We start from the raw sequence: 18,638 nt of genomic DNA, 5'->3' as shown, positions 1-18,638 counted from the left end.
CATTGAAAACTTCATTTGTATATGTTTCATTTCCAACCTTGGTCTGGCACCCACAGCAGATTGTGTTTGCACATTCTGGACCACAGTGATATTTTTGTTTCAATTAATTAAAGAAAAAGACTATTCAAGCAATTTACTCTTGTATTTAAGATTGTACAGTGATAGCACCTGATAAAATGCCACAGGGTAACAGCTCGAAGCAACTTTTTTTTGGATTGGGGAAATAAAAAAACTATAAACTTTTCATTTTTGGAACCATAATCCTAGTTCATAAAATATCAGTTATGAACTATGAACTGAACAAGTTCATTTGAAAATTTGTGAACTGAACTTTGAACAAAATTGTGGAGAAAATTATCTTTCCCAACACTGTTAACAGGAGAGTGTTTTATAAACATGTTCAATAAATAGCATCCAAAACATGTTCAATAAATGCTGTTCCAATTTCAAAAACGTAATTGTGTAAATCGGGACTTCAAGATTGAGTAAAATAATCGTGATTATGATTTTTATCCATAATTGAGCAGCCCTACTGTAAGGAGTTACCTCAAGACAAACCATTCAAAAGAGTCACGTGGACTTACAGTGGCAAGAAGAAGAAGAAAAAACAATATCCGTAAGCACATGGAACATACTACAGTCATCATTTAGTACATGAATGAACTGAGCTTGAAAACGACAAGGCACATGGAAATAAGCGATGCAAACATTCTTCACCAGCACATAGCTGAAACTGCCCCTTCAATAGCTGCAGATTGGGAATAAGATGAGTTGCCCAGTTGTAGCCCATACACAACCCTTATTTCACCACAAGGGCTGCTCAATTAATCAAATTTTAATCATGATTATGATTTTGGCTCCAGGCGATCTCAAAATTCATATAAACGACGAACAATTATCTTTTGGTGTTTCTGTTCTGAGACGTGCATGCGCAACTCAACCGCTACACGCCCGCGTTTGTGGAGAGTGGAGATTCAGAGATTTAAAAAAAAGAGAAAAAAAAAGTTCAATAAATACTGTTCAATAAATGTATTTTAATCATTTTTAAAAATTAACAGTACACGAAAGTATTAGAGGTGGATTTAAGACAAAATACCCAATTCCATTAAAAGAATACAGTGAAGATTTTAACATTTGGATTAGGAATTAATTGTGAATTGTGGAGGCACCACCAGTCATTTTGCGTGTTTGCCTGAACACCGCCTATGCACGTTACGTGTGCGAACGTGTTTTGACTTAGTGTATTTGCCATAGTTAGCGATCCAAGTTGGCCAACCTTCTGCACATGCGCGCTTCAGATCGCGCGTGGGTCACGGATCGTGTCTTCAAAGACTTGGTAAAGGACTCGTTTCTGCCATTAATGTGAGGTGATTCCCTGTAACATCGCGCAGGTTTGGGTTGCACTCCATTCAGAATAATTACCTCTGGCTTGCTAAATATGTTGTTTGCGGCTCTATCTCTTAGAACTGATCGCCTTCTTCTTTGGGCTGCTCCCGTTAGAGGTCGCCACAGTAGATCAATAGTTTCCACCCCACTCTGTTCTCTGTATTTTCCACTCTCACACCAACCACCTGCATGTTCTCCCTCACCATATCCTTAAACTTGATATCCAGCAGAATCTCCTTTGTCGCCTCGTTTTTTATTTGATATTTCTTATGCAGTATTTCATTGTTTATCGCACGCGGGACGGGATAACCTATTCTTGACTGGCCAAAAAGTGTTGAAAGCTAGTTACAACATATTTATCGCATTTGAAGGTTCCAAAAATTAGTTTATTGCGGAAGAACATTTGTTCACTGTGGATCGCAAATCATTGAATTGGGTTAGACGCAGTGGAGCCTGTCAAGACACGATGGTTCACCTTTATCTCCTAACTCAGTCGCCAACTCCTTGTATTTTATTTATGTTGTGCAGTCAGGGATTCTTTATTTATTGGGCCAAATCTCAGTCACAATATTCATGCTTAAAAAAAAAGAACAACAAGTTAACTTCACTATTTGGGAAGCCTCACGGCAAAAGCCATAGCCAATCACCTGTTATCCAATTTACTCACTGCATGCTCGTTTTATTTCTTAAGTTTTAGGAAAAGGCTAAGACATCGAAACAAAATTTAGATTTACACAGGTTGGTTGAGGTCAATCACAATTCTTGTTAAGAAAGCTCTCATTTCAGGATAGTACAATACAGCGCTGGGCCTTTCGTGCGACCATGCTCAAGAGCAGAAAGTCTCCATTCAGAAAAGGCAACGTTCAAGGTTCTTTTGTTGGCTTATATTCAGTTGCACATGCCAGTGTGTGCCGAGTTTAATGGGTGATGAGTCGGGTGGTGTGGCAAGTTCGCAGGAGAGTTTGATTCCATGGGAGTGGGTGCTGATTCGGTGAGAGCTGGTTCCGTGGGGGTGGGTGCTGATTATGGGCGATTTGGTGTGTGTGGGGGCTGTTGTTTTCCATCCCGTCTTTCGGCCTTGGCGCTCGCCTTTGGCCGGTTTCTTGGTTGTTTTCTTCCTGCTGCTCTTCCTCTGGCACCTCTACGGGTTTTATCTCCAAGTGTCCTTCCTGTAAACCATTCTTGCACATACGTCCACTTCGCCCACTGTTGCACACCGCCCATTCATCATTCTTTCAATTTTGTCAATTTGTACGGAATTATGTGAACTTTTGGCTGTGACATCATCAATTTGTTAATGTTCCCTGACTATGCAAAGTTCTGACTCACCACTTTCCATGCATTTGTTTGTTTGTTCTTGTGACACTATCTTTTGACACATCGTTTCATTTTTAGGCAAAACATTTCCCTCTGTCCAGAACGTTCAGTAGTAATCCAAAGCTGGCGTCTAGCATTAATCAAAACATAAGATACAATCAAGTACTGAACATTTTCAGATGGGAAGACCAGGAATCAGATTGATCACGCACTCATCAATAAACGATTTAGGAACTCATTGAATGATAGAAGACTACACAGGTCTGCAGACATTGGAAGTGACCACTATCTTGTATGTACAACGATTCAAGCTAAGATTGAAGAGACGTCAAAAAGAAAGGAAAAACACCAGAATCAACTATGACATTGCAAAACTGAAGAACGAAAACATGTTAAAGACCTTCACTATCCGTCTAACAAACAGGTACCAAGTATGGAAGAGGAAGAGCGAGGAGGAGCAGCAGATCAAGAGGTAGAGAGTGACTTCCAAGTAATGGAGAGGGCATACATAGAAGGAGCGGAGGCATTATTGGGTACACCACGGAAAAAGAAAAAGCCATGGATCAGTGAGGAATCATGGAGCCTCGTAGAGCAAAGAGAAGAAATAAATAAGAAGATCCTGTGAACACACTCCGAAAGAATCAAGAAGCAGCTAAAAGAGAAGTATGCAGAGAAGAACAAAGTGGTGAAGAGAAGTACAAACTGGATTGGGTTGAAGTTGGGAAATTGTGTAAAATGTATAAATAAAAACAAAATACAATGATTTGAAAATCCTTTTCAGCCTATATTCAATTGAATCCACTAAGACGACATATTTAATGCTCAAACTCAAACTTTATTTAATTTTTGTAATAATAATTAACTTAGAATTTCATGGCTGCAACACTTGCAGTAGAAGTTGGGAAAGGGCATGTTTACCACTTCGTTATATCACCTTTCCTTTTAATAACACTCAAACGTTTTGGAAGAGAGGAGACTAATTCTCTTAGCTTCTCATGAGGAATTATTTCCCATTCTTGCTTGTTGAACCGCTTCAGTTGTTCAACAGTCCGGGGTCTTCCCTGTCGTATTTTACGCTTCATAATGCGCCACACATTTTCAATGGGAGACCGGTCTGGACTGCAAGCGGGCCAGGGGAGAACCTGGACTCTTTTACTTCGAAGCCACGCTGTTGTAACAGGTGCAGAATCTGGCTTGGCATTATCTTGCTGAAATAAGCAGCGCCGTCCATGAAAAAGACGTCGCTTGGATGTCAGCATCTGTATGTACTTTTCAGCATTTATGTTCACAGAAATGTAAGTCACCCATGCCATGGGAACTAATTCACCCCCATACCATCACAGATGCTGGCTTTTGAACTTTGCGTTAACAGTCCGGATGGTCCGCTTCCTCTTTGGTCCGGAGGACACGACACCCAGTGTTTCCAAAAACAAATCGAAAAGTGGACTCATCAGACCACAAAACACTTTTCCATTGTGCATCAGTCCATTTTACATGAGCTCGGGCCCAGAGAACCCGACGGCGTTTCTGGGTGTTGTTCATAAACGGCTTTTGCTTTGCATGCTAGAGTTTTAACCAGCACTTACTGATGTAGTGACGAACTGTAATTACTGACAGTGGTTTTCTGAAGTTTTCCTGAGCCCATTTGGTGATATCCTTTACACATTCATGTCGGTTTTGAAGGCAGTGCCGTCTGAGGGATCAAAGGTCACAGACATTCAGTCTTGGTTTCCGACCGTGGCGCTTACGTGCAGTGATTTCACCAGATTCTCTGAACCTTTTGATGATATTATGGATCGTAGATGTTGAAATCCCTAAATTCCTTACAATTTTGCTTTGAGAAATGTTCTTAAACTGTTCAACAATTTTCTAACGCAGTTTGGCCAAAGTGGTGAACCTCGCCCCATCCTTGCTTGTGAATGACTGAGCATGTTTGGGGGGGCTCCTTTTATAGCCAATCATGGTACCCACCTGTTCCCAATTAGCCTGATCACATGTGGGATGTTCCAAATAGGTGTTTGATGAGCTTTCCTCAGCTTTCTCTGTATTTTTTGCCACCTTTCCCAACTTCTACTGGACGTGTTGCAGCCATGAAATTCTAAGTTAATTATTATTTGGCAAAAGAAGAAGAGCAGTACAAGAGAGAGAAAATGGAATTAGATGGAAGCTGACATCAAGACTTGATTATTTGGACTTTGCAGATGATATATACAGGACTGTCTCAGAAAAGTTCTTTATTTTCTGTTATGCAATTAAAAAAACAAAAATGTCATACATTCTGGATTCATTACAAGTCAACTGAAATATTTCAAGCCTTTTAATATTTTAATATTGCTGATTATGTCTTACAGCTGTCAAAGTCAGCTTTATTGTCAATTTCTCCACATGCCAAAGACACACAAAGAAACCGAAATTTCGTTCCCCCCTATCCCACGGTGACAAGACATGGCTCACAACAGACAAACAAGTATAACAAAAGCGTGCTGAATAAATAATGAATAAATAACACAACAATAAATAAATAAATAAATAAGAGGAGCAGAAAAAAAAGGAGCAAGTGCGCGTACAGCAGACATTCCCGAAAATAGCGCAACAGTGCCGCACGCTACGCAGAAGGGGGTAGCGAGTTCAGGGCCCTAACAGCCTGGAGAAAGAAGCTGTTGGCAAGTCTGGTGGTGCGGGAGCGCAGGCTCCTGTACCTCTTCCCAGAGGGCAGAAGGTCAAACAAAGAGTGAGCCGGGTGACTCACATCTCTGGCAATCGAGGTTGCCTTGCGGGCGAGATGGGAGGTGTAAATGTCCTTCAGGGAGGGGAGCGAAGCACCAATAATCTTACCAGCCGTATTCACTATGCGCTGCAGGGCCTTCAAGTTCTGTTCAGTGCAGTTACCACCCCAGACAGCGATGCAACTGGTGAGGACGCTCTCAATGGTGCCACGGTAGAATGTAGACAGGACTGCCTGAGGAGCACATGCACGCCTGAACTTCCGCAGGAAGTACAGGCGGCGCTGAGCTTTCTTTGCCAGTGACGAGGTGTTTGCGGACCAGGAGAGGTCCTCACTGATGTGCACCCCCAGGAACTTGGTGCAGCTCACCCTCTCCACCACAGCACCGTCGATGATCAGCGGCAGGTGTGTTGTGTGACCCTTCCGGAAGTTAACAATGATTTCCTTGGTCTTATTTACGTTCAGCAGGAGGTTGTTGTCCCTGCACCACGTGGTCAGAAGGTCAACTTCCGACCTGTACCGAGTCTCGTCGCCCTTCGTGATGAGACCCACCAGAGTCGTGTCGTCAGCAAACTTCACTATGCGGTTGTCGCTGTAGGTCGCAGTGCAGTCATGCGTGAGCAGGGTGAAGAGTAATGGACTGAGCACGCAGCCCTGGGGGGCCCCCGTGCTCAGCGTGATGCTGGCGGAGATTTTGTCGCCAACACGCACCACCTGAGTCGTCTGACAGAGGAAGTCCAGTATCCAGTTGCAGAGGGAGGTACTGAGGCCCAGCTCGTCGAGTTTGCAGATGAGTCGCTGCGGCACAATGGTGTTGAAGGCAGAGCTGAAGTCCACAAACAGCAACCTCACATATAAGTCCTTTCTCTCCAGATGGGTGAGGGCCGAGTGGAGGGCAGAGCAGATGGCATCCTCAGAGGACCGCTTGGCACGGTACGCAAACTGGAAAGGGTCAATGGTGGGGGGGAGAACGGACTTGATGTGCTCCATGACCAGCCGCTCAAAGCACTTCATGATGATGGGCGTCAGTGCCACAGGGCGGTAGTCATTGAAGCAGGACGGTGCAGGTTTCTTCGGCACAGGAACGATGGTGGCAGCCTTGAAACACGAGGGGACGATGGCCTGCTGCAGGGAAACGTTAAAGATGTCCGTGAAGACACCCGACAGCTCCCCAGCGCAGTCCTTCAGCGCTCGACCAGGGATGTTGTCAGGGCCCGCCGCCTTACGGGTGTCAATAGCGGCAAGCGCCCTCCTCACACCGTCGGCAGAGAGGCGCAGGGGCTGCTCGTGTGGGGGGGGAGTGGTCTTCAGCGGGCAAGTGCTGTTTTGGGCGTCGAAGCGAGCAAAGAAGCGGTTCAGATCGTTCAGCAGACGGACGTCGCCCTCACAGCTCCTCGGCGCGGGCTTGTAGTCCGTGATGGTCTGAATGCCCCGCCAAAGGCTACGTGCGTCCTTGCTGTCCTTGAAGTGGGTGGAGACCTTGCACGAGAACGCCTTCTTCGCTTCTTTGATGCCTCGGGACAGGTCGGCCCTCGCTGTCCTCAAGCCAGCCTCATCCCCCGCTCTGAAAGCCTTGTCCCTGGCCCTCAACAGTCTGAGGACAGCCCCCGTCAGCCACGGCTTCCAGTTCGCGCGAGTGACGACGGATTTCGAGCAAGTCACATCATCGATGCACTTCGTGATGTAAGAGGTAACAGAGTCAGTATACTCCTCTATGTCCGTCCAATCGTTGTAGGTGGCTGCCTGCTTAAACAAGTCCCAGTCAGTGGTGTCGAAGCAGTCACGAAGTGCATCGGAGGCACCCTCAGGCCACACTCGAACCTGCCTCCGAACCGGCCTGGATGCCTTTACCAATTGTCTGTATGCGGGCAAAAGCAAAACGGTGAGATGGTCAGAAAGCCCCAGATGGGGGAGGGGGGTGGCTTTGAAAGCTCCCTTTTGCGCCGAGTAGACTAGGTCCAGGAAGCTGTCTCCACGTGTCGGAAAAGGAACATGCTGGTGAAGCCTCGGGAAAACAGACTTCAGGTTGGCATGATTGAAGTCTCCAGCGAAGATGGTGAAACCGTCAGGGTGCGCTGTTTGCTGTTCACTGACAGCCTGGTACAGTTCACCAAGCGCCGCGATCCTGTCTCCTTCGATGTTGGAAGGCGGGATGTATACCGCGACTAGCAGAATCGCGGTAAATTCCCTCGGCAGATAAAAAGGACGGCACTTAATGATCACAAACTCCACAAGCGGCGAGCAGTGCTTACATACCACCACAGAGTCCCGGCACCATTCTTCTCGGATGTAGACGCATATTCCACCTCCACGCGACTTTCCCCCTCGTACAATGGCACGGTCCGCCCGATAGCACGCTAGCCGCTCCAGATGCACTGCAGAGTCCGGAATGTTGTCACTCAACCAGGTCTCGGTGAACACGAGCACACAGCAGTTCCGCACCGTCCGGTTCGTAGACCTCAGCAGGCGAACGTAATCCATTTTGTTGTCCAGCGATCGAACATTCGCCAGAAGAATGGAGGGCACCGCCGGTCGCGCTGGGTTGGCCGCCAGCCTGGCCCGGACGCCTCCGCGCTTGCCCCTCTTCTGCCTCCTCGCACACCGTTTCCGACGGCTCCCAACCGGGGAGGAATAGCGGGTGAGGTCGGCGACGTTTCAGGACGTAGCAGTCCGAGCGCCTTTAATGTCGACGCTTCAAAGTCCAGAACGCCGCAAAACCCACTTCTGCCGATGTCAAGCAGAACCTGCCTGCTGTACTTGTAGCACGGACGAGACGAAGACACAAGACTGTCGGACGAACACTCATTAGACAAACAAATCACCGTACCGACGGGACAGAGAGTGGCCGCTGCGTGTGCACGCGCCGCCATCTTGAATTTCAAGTGGCATGGTGGTACAAGATGGTGTAAAATTGGGTATCGAATTTGGCCCAGGCACATTGGATATCCCAAAACATGTAGTAGTTCCAAAATTTCACCAGGAGATGCTGTTAAAGCTTGACATAGGGGTGACCTGATGGAAAGTAACAAATCTAATAAATTAAATCGTTAGCAATTGGGAGGACACGACCTGTTCAAATACGTAGCAACGCACAATTTTGAAATATGAGTTTGCTATGCCATAATTTTAAGATGTAACGGCTTGAGCAATATCAACATAAATGTTAAAGTTAGAAGAACCCATTATTATGGCTAAGTATGATTATATATGAAGATTGCTCTTTAGTAGACAAGATATATGATTTTAATGTTGCAATGTTTTATCCAACCTGTATTTAACATTGTTGTTTCATCGATACATGAATGTATTAAGTTGTGTGGAGACAAAAGATGTTGTTTGTTACACTATTGGAAACGACCAGATATTCACCTAGATATTTTTATAACCTGGTGCAGGGATTCTGACCTTTCACCTAGATATTCCTATTACCTGGTGCTGGGATTCTGACCTTTCATCTAGATATTCTTATGACCTGGTGCAGGGATTTTGACCTTTCACCTACATATTCCAATGAGCTAATGCCAGAAGCCTATAAATATGTTGTCCTGACACAGAGCGAGGCGCTTCTTCCTAGTCAGGGTGATGGCCGTGACACTGCCCGGAGTAAAGAACGCTGTTTAGACGAAGATGGATTTTTCATTATTTTTGAGATTGAACCAAAATCTACTAAAATGAATTTCCAGAGTCTTCGAATTGGACTTTGTCAAATTTTAAGCTTTGAATTGGACTTTGTCAAATTTTTAGCTTCGAGGAAGGCAGAAGAGACAGCCGCTTCGGGCAGAAAGGGGAAGACGCCAATGTTACGGCTTTGGCTAAGCTCCTCACGGCCAGACCTTTCCTATTTTTTAAACAGAATTCAGATTTTGGAACAAAGGAGAGCCGATCACTCGACTTGTTCAACCAATTAGGATTTTAGACCTTTAGTCTCCTCTTTTGTTCTGAATGGGTGAGTGTTGTTTTTCCGACTTGTAATTCCTTTTCTTGCTTATTCATTAAATCTCTTCTTATTCCTTAATTCGGTTATCGATTATTTCATATTAACTATGTTGAGCATGGTTTTATATGCAGCAATTAGAACTTTAAAATTTCTTCATTTCCCTATCATAGTCATTCTTTAAATCCGTTCAATTCTTTTTAAAGTGAAGACAGCTTTAATCCTTAACATCAAGAATTGTCAGATCTGGTTCGAAGTTATCTTGAGCTCAGCTAGGTCGAGTGCGGTCTAGTAAATCAACGAATCCCTGAGGTCTTAACAAAGACATCTTAAAATATCCGTAACATAACAAAAACCTCAAATCACCGAAAGGAGCCATCATTATGGCGTGGTTATTCTGACGACGTGTCTCAAATTTAAGTTACTCAGCACGAGCGTCGTTTGACTTCAGAGGGATTGGCGTCATAAAGAGATTATATTGATTCTTTTAGAATTAATTTAACTCAGGTGGTCAGAGACAGACGAGTCCCTTCACCCCAGCTTATCGAACCCTTTAATGGGAAGCCGGTCACTTTAATAAAAAGTGCAGGTTTGACAAGCTTAAGAAAACTCAAAAATCCAATCCCAAAATATTAGAATATTACCACAGACCAAGTAATAAAAAAAAGATTTATAACAGCAAAACAAAATCAAATATTTGAAAATGTCCATTAGTGCACTCAGTACTTGGTTGGTAATCCTTTTGCACGGATTACTGCATCATTGCGGCGTGGCATGGAGTTAATCAGCCTGTGGCATTGCTGAGGTGTTATGGATGCCCAGGATGCTTCAATAGCAGCCTTTAGCTCATTTGCATTGTTGGGTCTGGTGTCTTTCAGCTTCTTCTTCAAAATACCCCACAAATTCTCTATGGGGTTCAGGTCAGGAGAATGGGCAGGCCAATCGAGGGCAGTAATGCCATGATCAGTACACCATTTACTGGTGGTTTTGGCACTGTGGGCAGGTGCCAGATCATGCTGGAAAATGAAAATCATCATCTCCATAGAGCTCTTCAGCAGACGGAAGCATGCAGTGCTCTAAAATCTGCATTTACTCTGGACTTGATGAAACACAGTGGACCAACACCAGCAGCTGACATGGCTCCCCAAACCATCGCTGACTGTGGGAACTTCACACTCGATTTCAAGCAACTTGGATTTTGCTCCTCTCCAGCCTTTCTCCAGACTCTGGTGCCTTCACTTCCAAATGAAATACAAAACTTGCTTTTGTCTAAAAAGAGGACTTTGGACCACTCTGCAACTGTCCAGTGCTTCTTTTCCATAGCCCAAGTCAGACATTTCTTCCGTTGTCTGGAGTTCAGAAGTGGCTTGACCATGGGAATACGGCTATTGTAGCCCATTTCCTGCACACATCTGTGAACAGTGGCTTTTGATACCTGGACTCCAGCTTCAGTCCACTGTCTTTGAAGCTCTCCCAAATTCTGGAAGCGACTCTTCTTCACAATGCTGTTAAGGGTGCGCTCATCTCTCTTGGTTGTGCAGTGTTTCCTGCCACATTTCCCCCTTCTAACATACTTTTTGTAGATGTGCTTTGAAACTGCACTCTATGAACAGCTTGCTCTTTGAGAAATTTCTTTTTGTGTCTTACCCTCCTGATGGAGGGTGTCAATGATGATCCTCTGGACAGCAGTCAGATCAGCAGTCTTCCCCATGCTTGTGATTTAGTTAACTGAACCAAGCTGAGTGTTTTTCAAGGCTCAGGAAACCCTTGCAGGTGTTCCGAGTTAATTAGACGATTCAAGTGATTAGTTGAATACCCTACTAGTATACTTTTTCATGATATTCTAATATTTTGAGATAGGCTATTTGAGTTTTCTTAAGCTGTATGCCATAATCAGCAATATTAAAATAATAAAAGTCTTGCAATATTTCAGTTGATTTGTAATGAATCCAAAATGTATGACATTTTAGTTTTTTTAATTGCATTACAGAAAATAAAGAACTTAATCACAATATTCTAATTTTCTGAGAGTCCTGTATAGTGTTACTCTCCTCTACAAAACATCATATGCAGAATAAAACAACCCGAATGGATGCAGAAGACAAGCGAGTAGGACTCAAGATCAATACACAAAAGACAAAAACAATGAGGATAAATGCAAAAAACCAGGAACGAATCAAGATCAATGAGCAAGGTATTGAGGATGTAGACCAGTTCACTTACTTGGGAGCAATAGTATGTAAAGAGGGAGGCGGTGTGAAAGATCTGAAGAATAGGCTGTCAAAAGCAATAGGTGTATTTATCAAAAAGACCTGGAGCTCCAATGACATCTCAAGAAGAACCAAGCTAAAGACGCTAGTAGTGCCAGTACTGCTGTATGGATGTGAACCGTGGAAAATGAATAAAGGGGACAGCAAGGCAATTGATGTGTTCCACAACCGATGCATACGAAGAATACTCCGCATACATTGGCAAGACCACATCATCACTAAAGACCTACTAGAAAGAGCTGAAATGGAGCCATTGAGTGAAGAGGTTAGGATGCGTGGATGGAAAATGATTGGACACATACTACGGCAGGACCACAACAATGACTGCAATACAGCTATGACCTGGGCACCAGAAGGAAAAGAAGACCGCCTGGAGACGTACTGTCGAGAAAGAAAGGAAAGAAGCAGGATGGAAGTCATGGTCCGAAGCGAGGACTGCAGCAGCTGACCGTGACAAGTGGAAGCGCTCTGTGAAGGCCTTATGTGCCACAAGGCACGAAGTGGAATAGATAGGCCTTTTACCAGTCACCAACATACACACACATGACGTGTTCTGAGAGGCTTATGTAAGCTGAATTGTTCATACATTATTTAGCCAATTGGCAAGGGTTCCATGTATGGGGTACCTCCTCTGCAACCTATCCGAAAAGGAGGACATTTCAACGATGGAAGTCCGGTCCTCCCAATCTTTCTAACAAGCCAATCTCGGGGCGTTGTGACGCAGTCCGGGCCGAGCCTCCTGGCTGAGCCGCGAACTGGCTGACACTTTTGTGTTTGTTAGTTTCGATCTTTATAAACTAGGTTCAGTGACTTCACCGTAAATGTTAGTCAAATGAACCCATACCAATTTCAATTGAATATATAAAGACGTGTCAATAATTCAGCTAACATAAAGCCTCTTGGAATGCGTCATGTTTGCGTATGTTGGGGCCTGGTGAAAGGAAATCGATGTAACCGGGCACTTCAGCTGCAGAGAGGCTCCTCATTTCTTGCTCTTAAATCAGCTATGCAGAGTCTAATTCTTGTGATATGTCAAAGTCGTGACAAATACTCTTAAATCAGCTATGGAGAGTCTAATCCTTGTGATATGTCAAAGTCGTGACGAATAGAGATGTCCATGTAAATTTTGGTGCCAGTTGATACTTGTTTTTGGACATTTGAAGCAATTGTCTGTACAATGATTTCCAATGGGGAAATTGTGAGCGCTTTCTTCTGGCATCAACCTAGACATCAATCAATCAATCAATCAATCAATCAATCAATCAAGCAAGCAAGCAAGCAAGCAAGCAAGCAAGCAAGCAAGCAATCAGAAGGGTGCATGTCCCTATTCCTCATTAAATGTGGGTGTTTTTTAAAGGCATTCATTGTTTCATTAGTCCTTCAAAATGAATGGATAAAATAGAAAGTGCTAACTTTTCTTCATTTTCCTGATAAAAAAATGCATAAACTTAGTTACTGTAAAAGGAACTATCCTCACTTTACCATCCCTTTAACATATTGACGTACTGACACTATTTGTACTTACGTGCGTATATTCCAGCTCTTGCCAGTGACATTGTTGTCACATCACTTGCAAAGGTGGTGACGCTGTTAAAATGCTGAAATATAAGTATTTTTGCTTTCTTTCTTTAGGTTTATCTGTTATTTACCAATGGACGTTGCAGGAGAGGAACAACTGGGACTGATAAGGCTCAAATCGATGAAGAAAAAAGTTTTCACCGTGCCCAAAATTGATAGAGTAAGAATGAGGGTATTACGAACATTAGGAGTATTCTAATAAAAGTAATATTTCAAAGATCTAGCGTAGTATTGATCTGTAACTTTATGACTCCATGCTGGGTTAATTATTTTGCCATGACCAGCAACACGCCCCCTTGCGGTTTGCCGTGAATCACGCAAAAACTGCAAGTACAAATCCTGTGCCTGGTAAAGTGGGTTCACTCGTGGCGTAGTCGGTAGAGCCATTCACCTCGAGGCGCTAGTTTATTCATTCGAATAATGGATTAAAATACATCTTGGTACTGTTTTGTTAGAGATTTTTTTTTTATATAAAAAAAGATGTTTACGATACAATTTGATACATCTTTAGTGCTTTCACAACCACTGCCACGTTTTTATTAACAGTCGAAAAAATATTGACTTTACTGTTGGCAAGGGTAGTTTTTCAGTTATTAATCATCCAATGGTACTTTTGATTTACATTGCCGTTCTCTTTAAATTAACACTAGCTCGGTGGCCTAGTGGTAGAGTGTCCTCCCTGAGACTGGAAGGTTGTGGGTTCAAACCCCGGCCGGGTCATACCAAAGACTATTAAAATGGGACTCATTGCCTCCCTCAGAATTAAGGGTTGGAATTGGGGGGTTAGATCACCAAATGATTCCCGAGCGCGGCACCGCTGCTGCTCACTGCTCCCCTCTCCCCCAGGGGATGGATCAAAATCACACGGGGATGGGTTAAATGCAGAGGACAAATTTCACCACACCCAGATGTGTGTGTGACGATCATTGGGACTTTAAAGGGCTAGAGACATCCCTTTTTTTTTTTCAATTAGAACAGAATTTGATGGAATGTATAAAGTGAACACATTTGCCGCATTGGAAATTAAAAATGGACACTGATTACTAAGAATAAAGCTGAAATGAAATGCCAGTTTATCGATCGGGTCCCGCACGAAGCCAAACTGGCGGCGCCATTACTGTGACGTCACAAGTTGTACATCTGGATGTCAACAAACCCAAACAACATGGCAGATGATAGCGACAGCGCCGTTTCTAGCGGCAATATTAGCATCATTTTATCCGATTCAGAAACCTCTTTTGACACAGAATATGATGAATCTAGCAGTTCACTTGGGCTGAGCTGAGCACATTTTCTGAATTGTGCCCCTCCCGTCACTCTGGTTAGGTTGGCATAGTAAAAAGTGCTCTTGGGGGCTTTAGAGTGCCGAGTTGATCTCGGCACATGAAGACATGACCACCTGCAACGTTTGGTTTAGGTTTTATAAGCATTTTTAATTTTATTGCTTAAATCGCATTTTCTCGACGAGCTGAGCACGTTTTCTGAATTGTGCCTCTCCCGTCACTGTGGTTAGGTTGGCATAGTAAAAAGAGTAGAGTGCCGAGTTGACCACTGCGAATGAAGAAATGAACATCTGCAGCGTTTGGTTTAGGTTTTAGGCGCATTTTTAATTTTATTTCTTAAATCGCATTTTTTCGACGAGCTGAGCACGTTTTCTGAATTGTGCCCCTCCCGTCACGCTTCGACATACTTTTCAAAGTCAAAGTCTCAAACTCTCCTTTATTGTCAATTTCTCCGCATGTCAAGACACACAAAGAGATCGAAATTACGTTTCTCACTATCCCAGGGTGACAAGACAGCGTTCACAATGCACATACAAGTAAACAACACAGGAAAAATAAAACAAGAAGATGAACAATAAGAGTGATAGCACGCTAGCCGCTCCCGATGCACAGCAGAGTCCGGAAAGATAAGACAGAGTTCACAACGCACATACAAGTAAACATCCATCCATCCATCCATCTTCTTCCGCTTATCCGGGGTCGGGTCGCGGGGGCAGCAGCTTTAGGAGGGACTCCCAGACTTCCCTCTCCCCAGCCACTTCATCCAGCTCATCCCGGGGGATCCCAAGGCGTTCCCAGGCCAGCTGAGAGACATAGTCTCTCCAGCCCGTCCTGGGTCGTCCCCGGGGTCTCCTACCGGTGGGACATGCCCGGAACACCTCCCCAGGGAGGCGTCCAGGAGGCATCCTGATAAGATGCCCGAGCCACCTCATCTGGCTCCTCTCAACGTGGAGGAGTAGCGACTCTACTCCGAGTCTCTCCCGGATGACCGAGCTTCTCACCCTATCTCTAAGGGAGAGCCCGGACATCCTGCGGAGAAAACTCATTTCGGCCGCTTGTATCCGAGATCTCGTTCTTTCGGTCACGACCCATAGCTCGTGACCATAGGTGAGGGTAGGAGCGTAAATCGACCGGTAAATTGAGAGCTTTGCCTTTTGGCTCAGCTCTCTCTTCACCACAACGGACCGGTACAGGGTCCGCATTACTGCCGACGCTGCACCGATCCGCCTGTCGATTTCACGCTCCATCCTCCCCTCACTCGTGAACAAGACTCCAAGATACTTGAACTCCTCCACTTGGGGCAGGATCTCATCCCCGATCCGGAGAGGGCATTCCACCCTTTTCCGATCGAGGCCCATGGACTCGGATTTGGAGGTGCTGACCCTCATCCCGACCGCTTCACACTCGGCTGCGAACCGTTCCAGCGAGAGCTGGAGATCACGGCCTGAAGAAGCCAACAGCACCACGTCATCTGCAAAAAGCAGAGACGCGATGCTGAGGTCCCCAAACCGGACCCCCTCAACGCCTCGGCTGCGCCTAGAAATTCTGTCCATAAAAATTATGAACAGAATCGGTGACAAAGGGCAGCCTTGGCGGAGTCCAACCCTCACTGGGAACGAATCCGACTTACTGCCGGAAATGCGGACCAGACTCTGGCATCGGTGATACAGGGACCGAACCGCCCTTATCAGTTGGCTCGGCACCCCGTACTCCCGAAGCACCCTCCACAGAACCTCCCGAGGGACACGGTCGAACGCCTTCTCCAAGTCCACAAAACACATGTGGACTGGTTGGGCGAACTCCCATGCACCCTCGAGGATCCTGCCGAGGGTGTAGAGCTGGTCCACTGTTCCACGGCCAGGACGAAAGCCACACTGCTCCTCCTGAATCCGAGGTTCGACCTCCCGACGGACCCTCCTCTCCAGCACCCCTGAATAGACCTTACCAGGGAGGCTGAGGAGTGCGATTCCCCTGTAATTGGAACACACCCTCCGGTCCCCCTTCTTAAAGAGGGGAACCACCACCCCAGTCTGCCAATCCAGAGGCACTGTCCCCGATGTCCACGCAACGTTGTAGAGGCGTGTCAGCCATGACAGCCCCACAACACCCAGAGCCTTTAAGAACTCTGGGCGGATCTCATCCACCCCCGGGGCCTTGCCACCGAGGAGTTTTTTAACTACCTCAGTGACTTCGACCCCAGAGATTGGAGAATCCGCCTCAGAGTCTCCAGGCCCTGCTTCCTCAATGGAAGGCGTGTAGGTGGAATTGAGGAGGTCTTCGAAGTATTCTCCCCACCGACTCACGACGTCCCGATTCGAGGTCAGCAGCACGCCATCCCCACTGTAAACAGTGTTGACGTTGCACTGCTTCCCCCTCCTGAGACGCCGGATGGTGGACCAGAATTTCCTCGAAGCCGTCCGAAAGTCATTCTCCATGGCCTCACCGAACTCCTCCCACGCCCGGGTTTTTGCCTCAGCAACCGCCGAAGCCGCGTTCCGCTTGGCCATCCGGTACCTGTCAGCTGCCTCCGGAGTCCCGCAGGCCAAAACGGCCCGATAGGACTCCTTCTTCAGCTTGACGGCATCCCTTACCGCCGGTGTCCACCAGCGGGTTTGGGGATTGCCGCCACGACAGGCACCAACGACCTTACGGCCACAGCTCCGGTCGGCCGCCTCAACAATGGAGGCGCGGAACATGGTCCACTCAGACTCAATGTCCCCCGCCTCCCCCGGGACGTGGGAAAAGCTCTGCCGGAGGTGGGAGTTGAAGCTCTTCCTGACAGGAGATTCTGCCAGACGTTCCCAGCAGACCCTCACAGAGCGTTTGGGTCTGCCAGGTCGGACCGGCATCTTCCCCCACCATCGGAGCCAACCCACCACCAGGTGGTGATCAGTTGACAGCTCCGCCCCTCTCTTCACCCGAGTGTCCAAAACATGCGGCCGCAAATCCGATGACACGACTACAAAGTCGATCATCGAACCGCGGCCTAGGGTGTCCTGGTGCCAAGTGCACACATGGACACCCTTATGTTTGAACATGGTGTTCATTATTGAAAATCCGTGTCGAGCACAGAAGTCCAACAATAGAACACCGCTCGGGTTCAGATCAGGGGGGCCGTTCCTCCCAATCACGCCCTTCCAGGTCTCATTGTCATTGCCCACGTGAGCATTGAAGTCACCCAGTAGAACGATAGAGTCCCCAGAAGGAGCGCTCTCCAGCACTTCCTCCAGGGACCCCAAGAAGGGTGGGTACTCTGAGCTGCTGTTTGGTGCATAGACACAAACAACAGTCAGGACCCGTCCCCCCACCCGAAGGCGGAGGGAGGCTACCCTCTCGTTCACCGGGGTGAACCCCAATGTGCAGGCGCCCAGCCGGGGGGCAATAAGTATACCCACACCTGCTCGACGCCTCTCACCGTGGGCAACTCCAGAGTGGAAGAGAGTCCAGCCCCTCTCGAGAGGGCTTGTACCGGAACCCAAACTGTGTGTGGAGGCTAGTCCGACTATATCTAATCGGAATCTTTCTGCCTCGCACACCAGCTCGGGCTCCTTTCCAGCCAGAGAGGTGACATTCCATGTCCCAAGAGCCAGCTTCTGCAGCCGGGGATCAGACCGCCAAGGTCCCCGCCTTTGGCTGCCGCCCAGCTCACATTGCACCCGACCCCTTTGGCCCCTCCCACAGGTGGTGAGCCCATGGGAAGGGGGACCCACGTTTCCATTTCGGGCTATGCCCGGCCGGGCCCCATGGGCGAAGGCCCGGCCACCAGACGCTCGCCTTCGAGCCCCGCCTCCAGGCCTGGCTCCAGAGGGAGGCCCCGGTGACCCGCGTCCGGGCGAGGGAAAACTAAGTCCATTTATATCACTCATCATAAGGGGCTTGGGTGAGCCGTGCTTTGTCTGACCCCTCACCTAGGACCCGTTTGCCATGGGTGACTCTACCAGGGGCATGAAGCCCCCGACAACATGGCTCCTAGGATCATAGGGGCACGCAAACCCCTCCACCACGATAAGGTGACGACTCGCGGACGGGTACAAGTAAACAACACAGGAAAAATAAAACAAGAAGATGAACAATAAGAGTGATAGCACGCTAGCCGCTCCCGATGCACAGCAGGGTCCGGAAAGATGACAGTCAACCAGGCCACT

The 18,638-nt window shown here is 46.7% G+C and overlaps 1 protein-coding gene across 10 annotated transcripts in view; it reads left to right on the top strand.

Moving 5' to 3' along the window:
* The first annotated feature begins 1,208 nt into the window (after nucleotides 1-1,208).
* cdk10 (cyclin dependent kinase 10) overlaps nucleotides 1,209-18,638 on the top strand; it is an 84,693-nt gene continuing 67,263 nt past the window's right edge. For 2 of the 10 annotated variants that reach the window (XM_049723091.2, XM_049723088.2), the window contains exons 1-2: nucleotides 1,241-1,362; nucleotides 13,265-13,370. Coding sequence is in view for 7 of the 10 variants with exons in the window: in XM_049723088.2 (XP_049579045.1) it covers nucleotides 1,286-1,362; nucleotides 13,265-13,370 (183 nt within the window). In the remaining 3 variants the exon portion in view is untranslated. Of the gene's footprint in view, nucleotides 1,392-2,172; nucleotides 2,255-13,264; nucleotides 13,371-18,638 lie in introns of all 10 variants that reach the window. The other 8 variants (XM_068650946.1, XM_049723086.1, XM_049723084.1 and 5 more) reach the window with 8 other exon arrangements.

This window comes from Syngnathus scovelli, chromosome 6 (genome assembly GCF_024217435.2).
Source record: "Syngnathus scovelli strain Florida chromosome 6, RoL_Ssco_1.2, whole genome shotgun sequence".
Classification (NCBI taxonomy): domain Eukaryota; kingdom Metazoa; phylum Chordata; class Actinopteri; order Syngnathiformes; family Syngnathidae; genus Syngnathus; species Syngnathus scovelli.
Note: the sequence above shows the minus strand (reverse complement) of the source record. Positions and strands in the feature narration are given on the sequence as shown.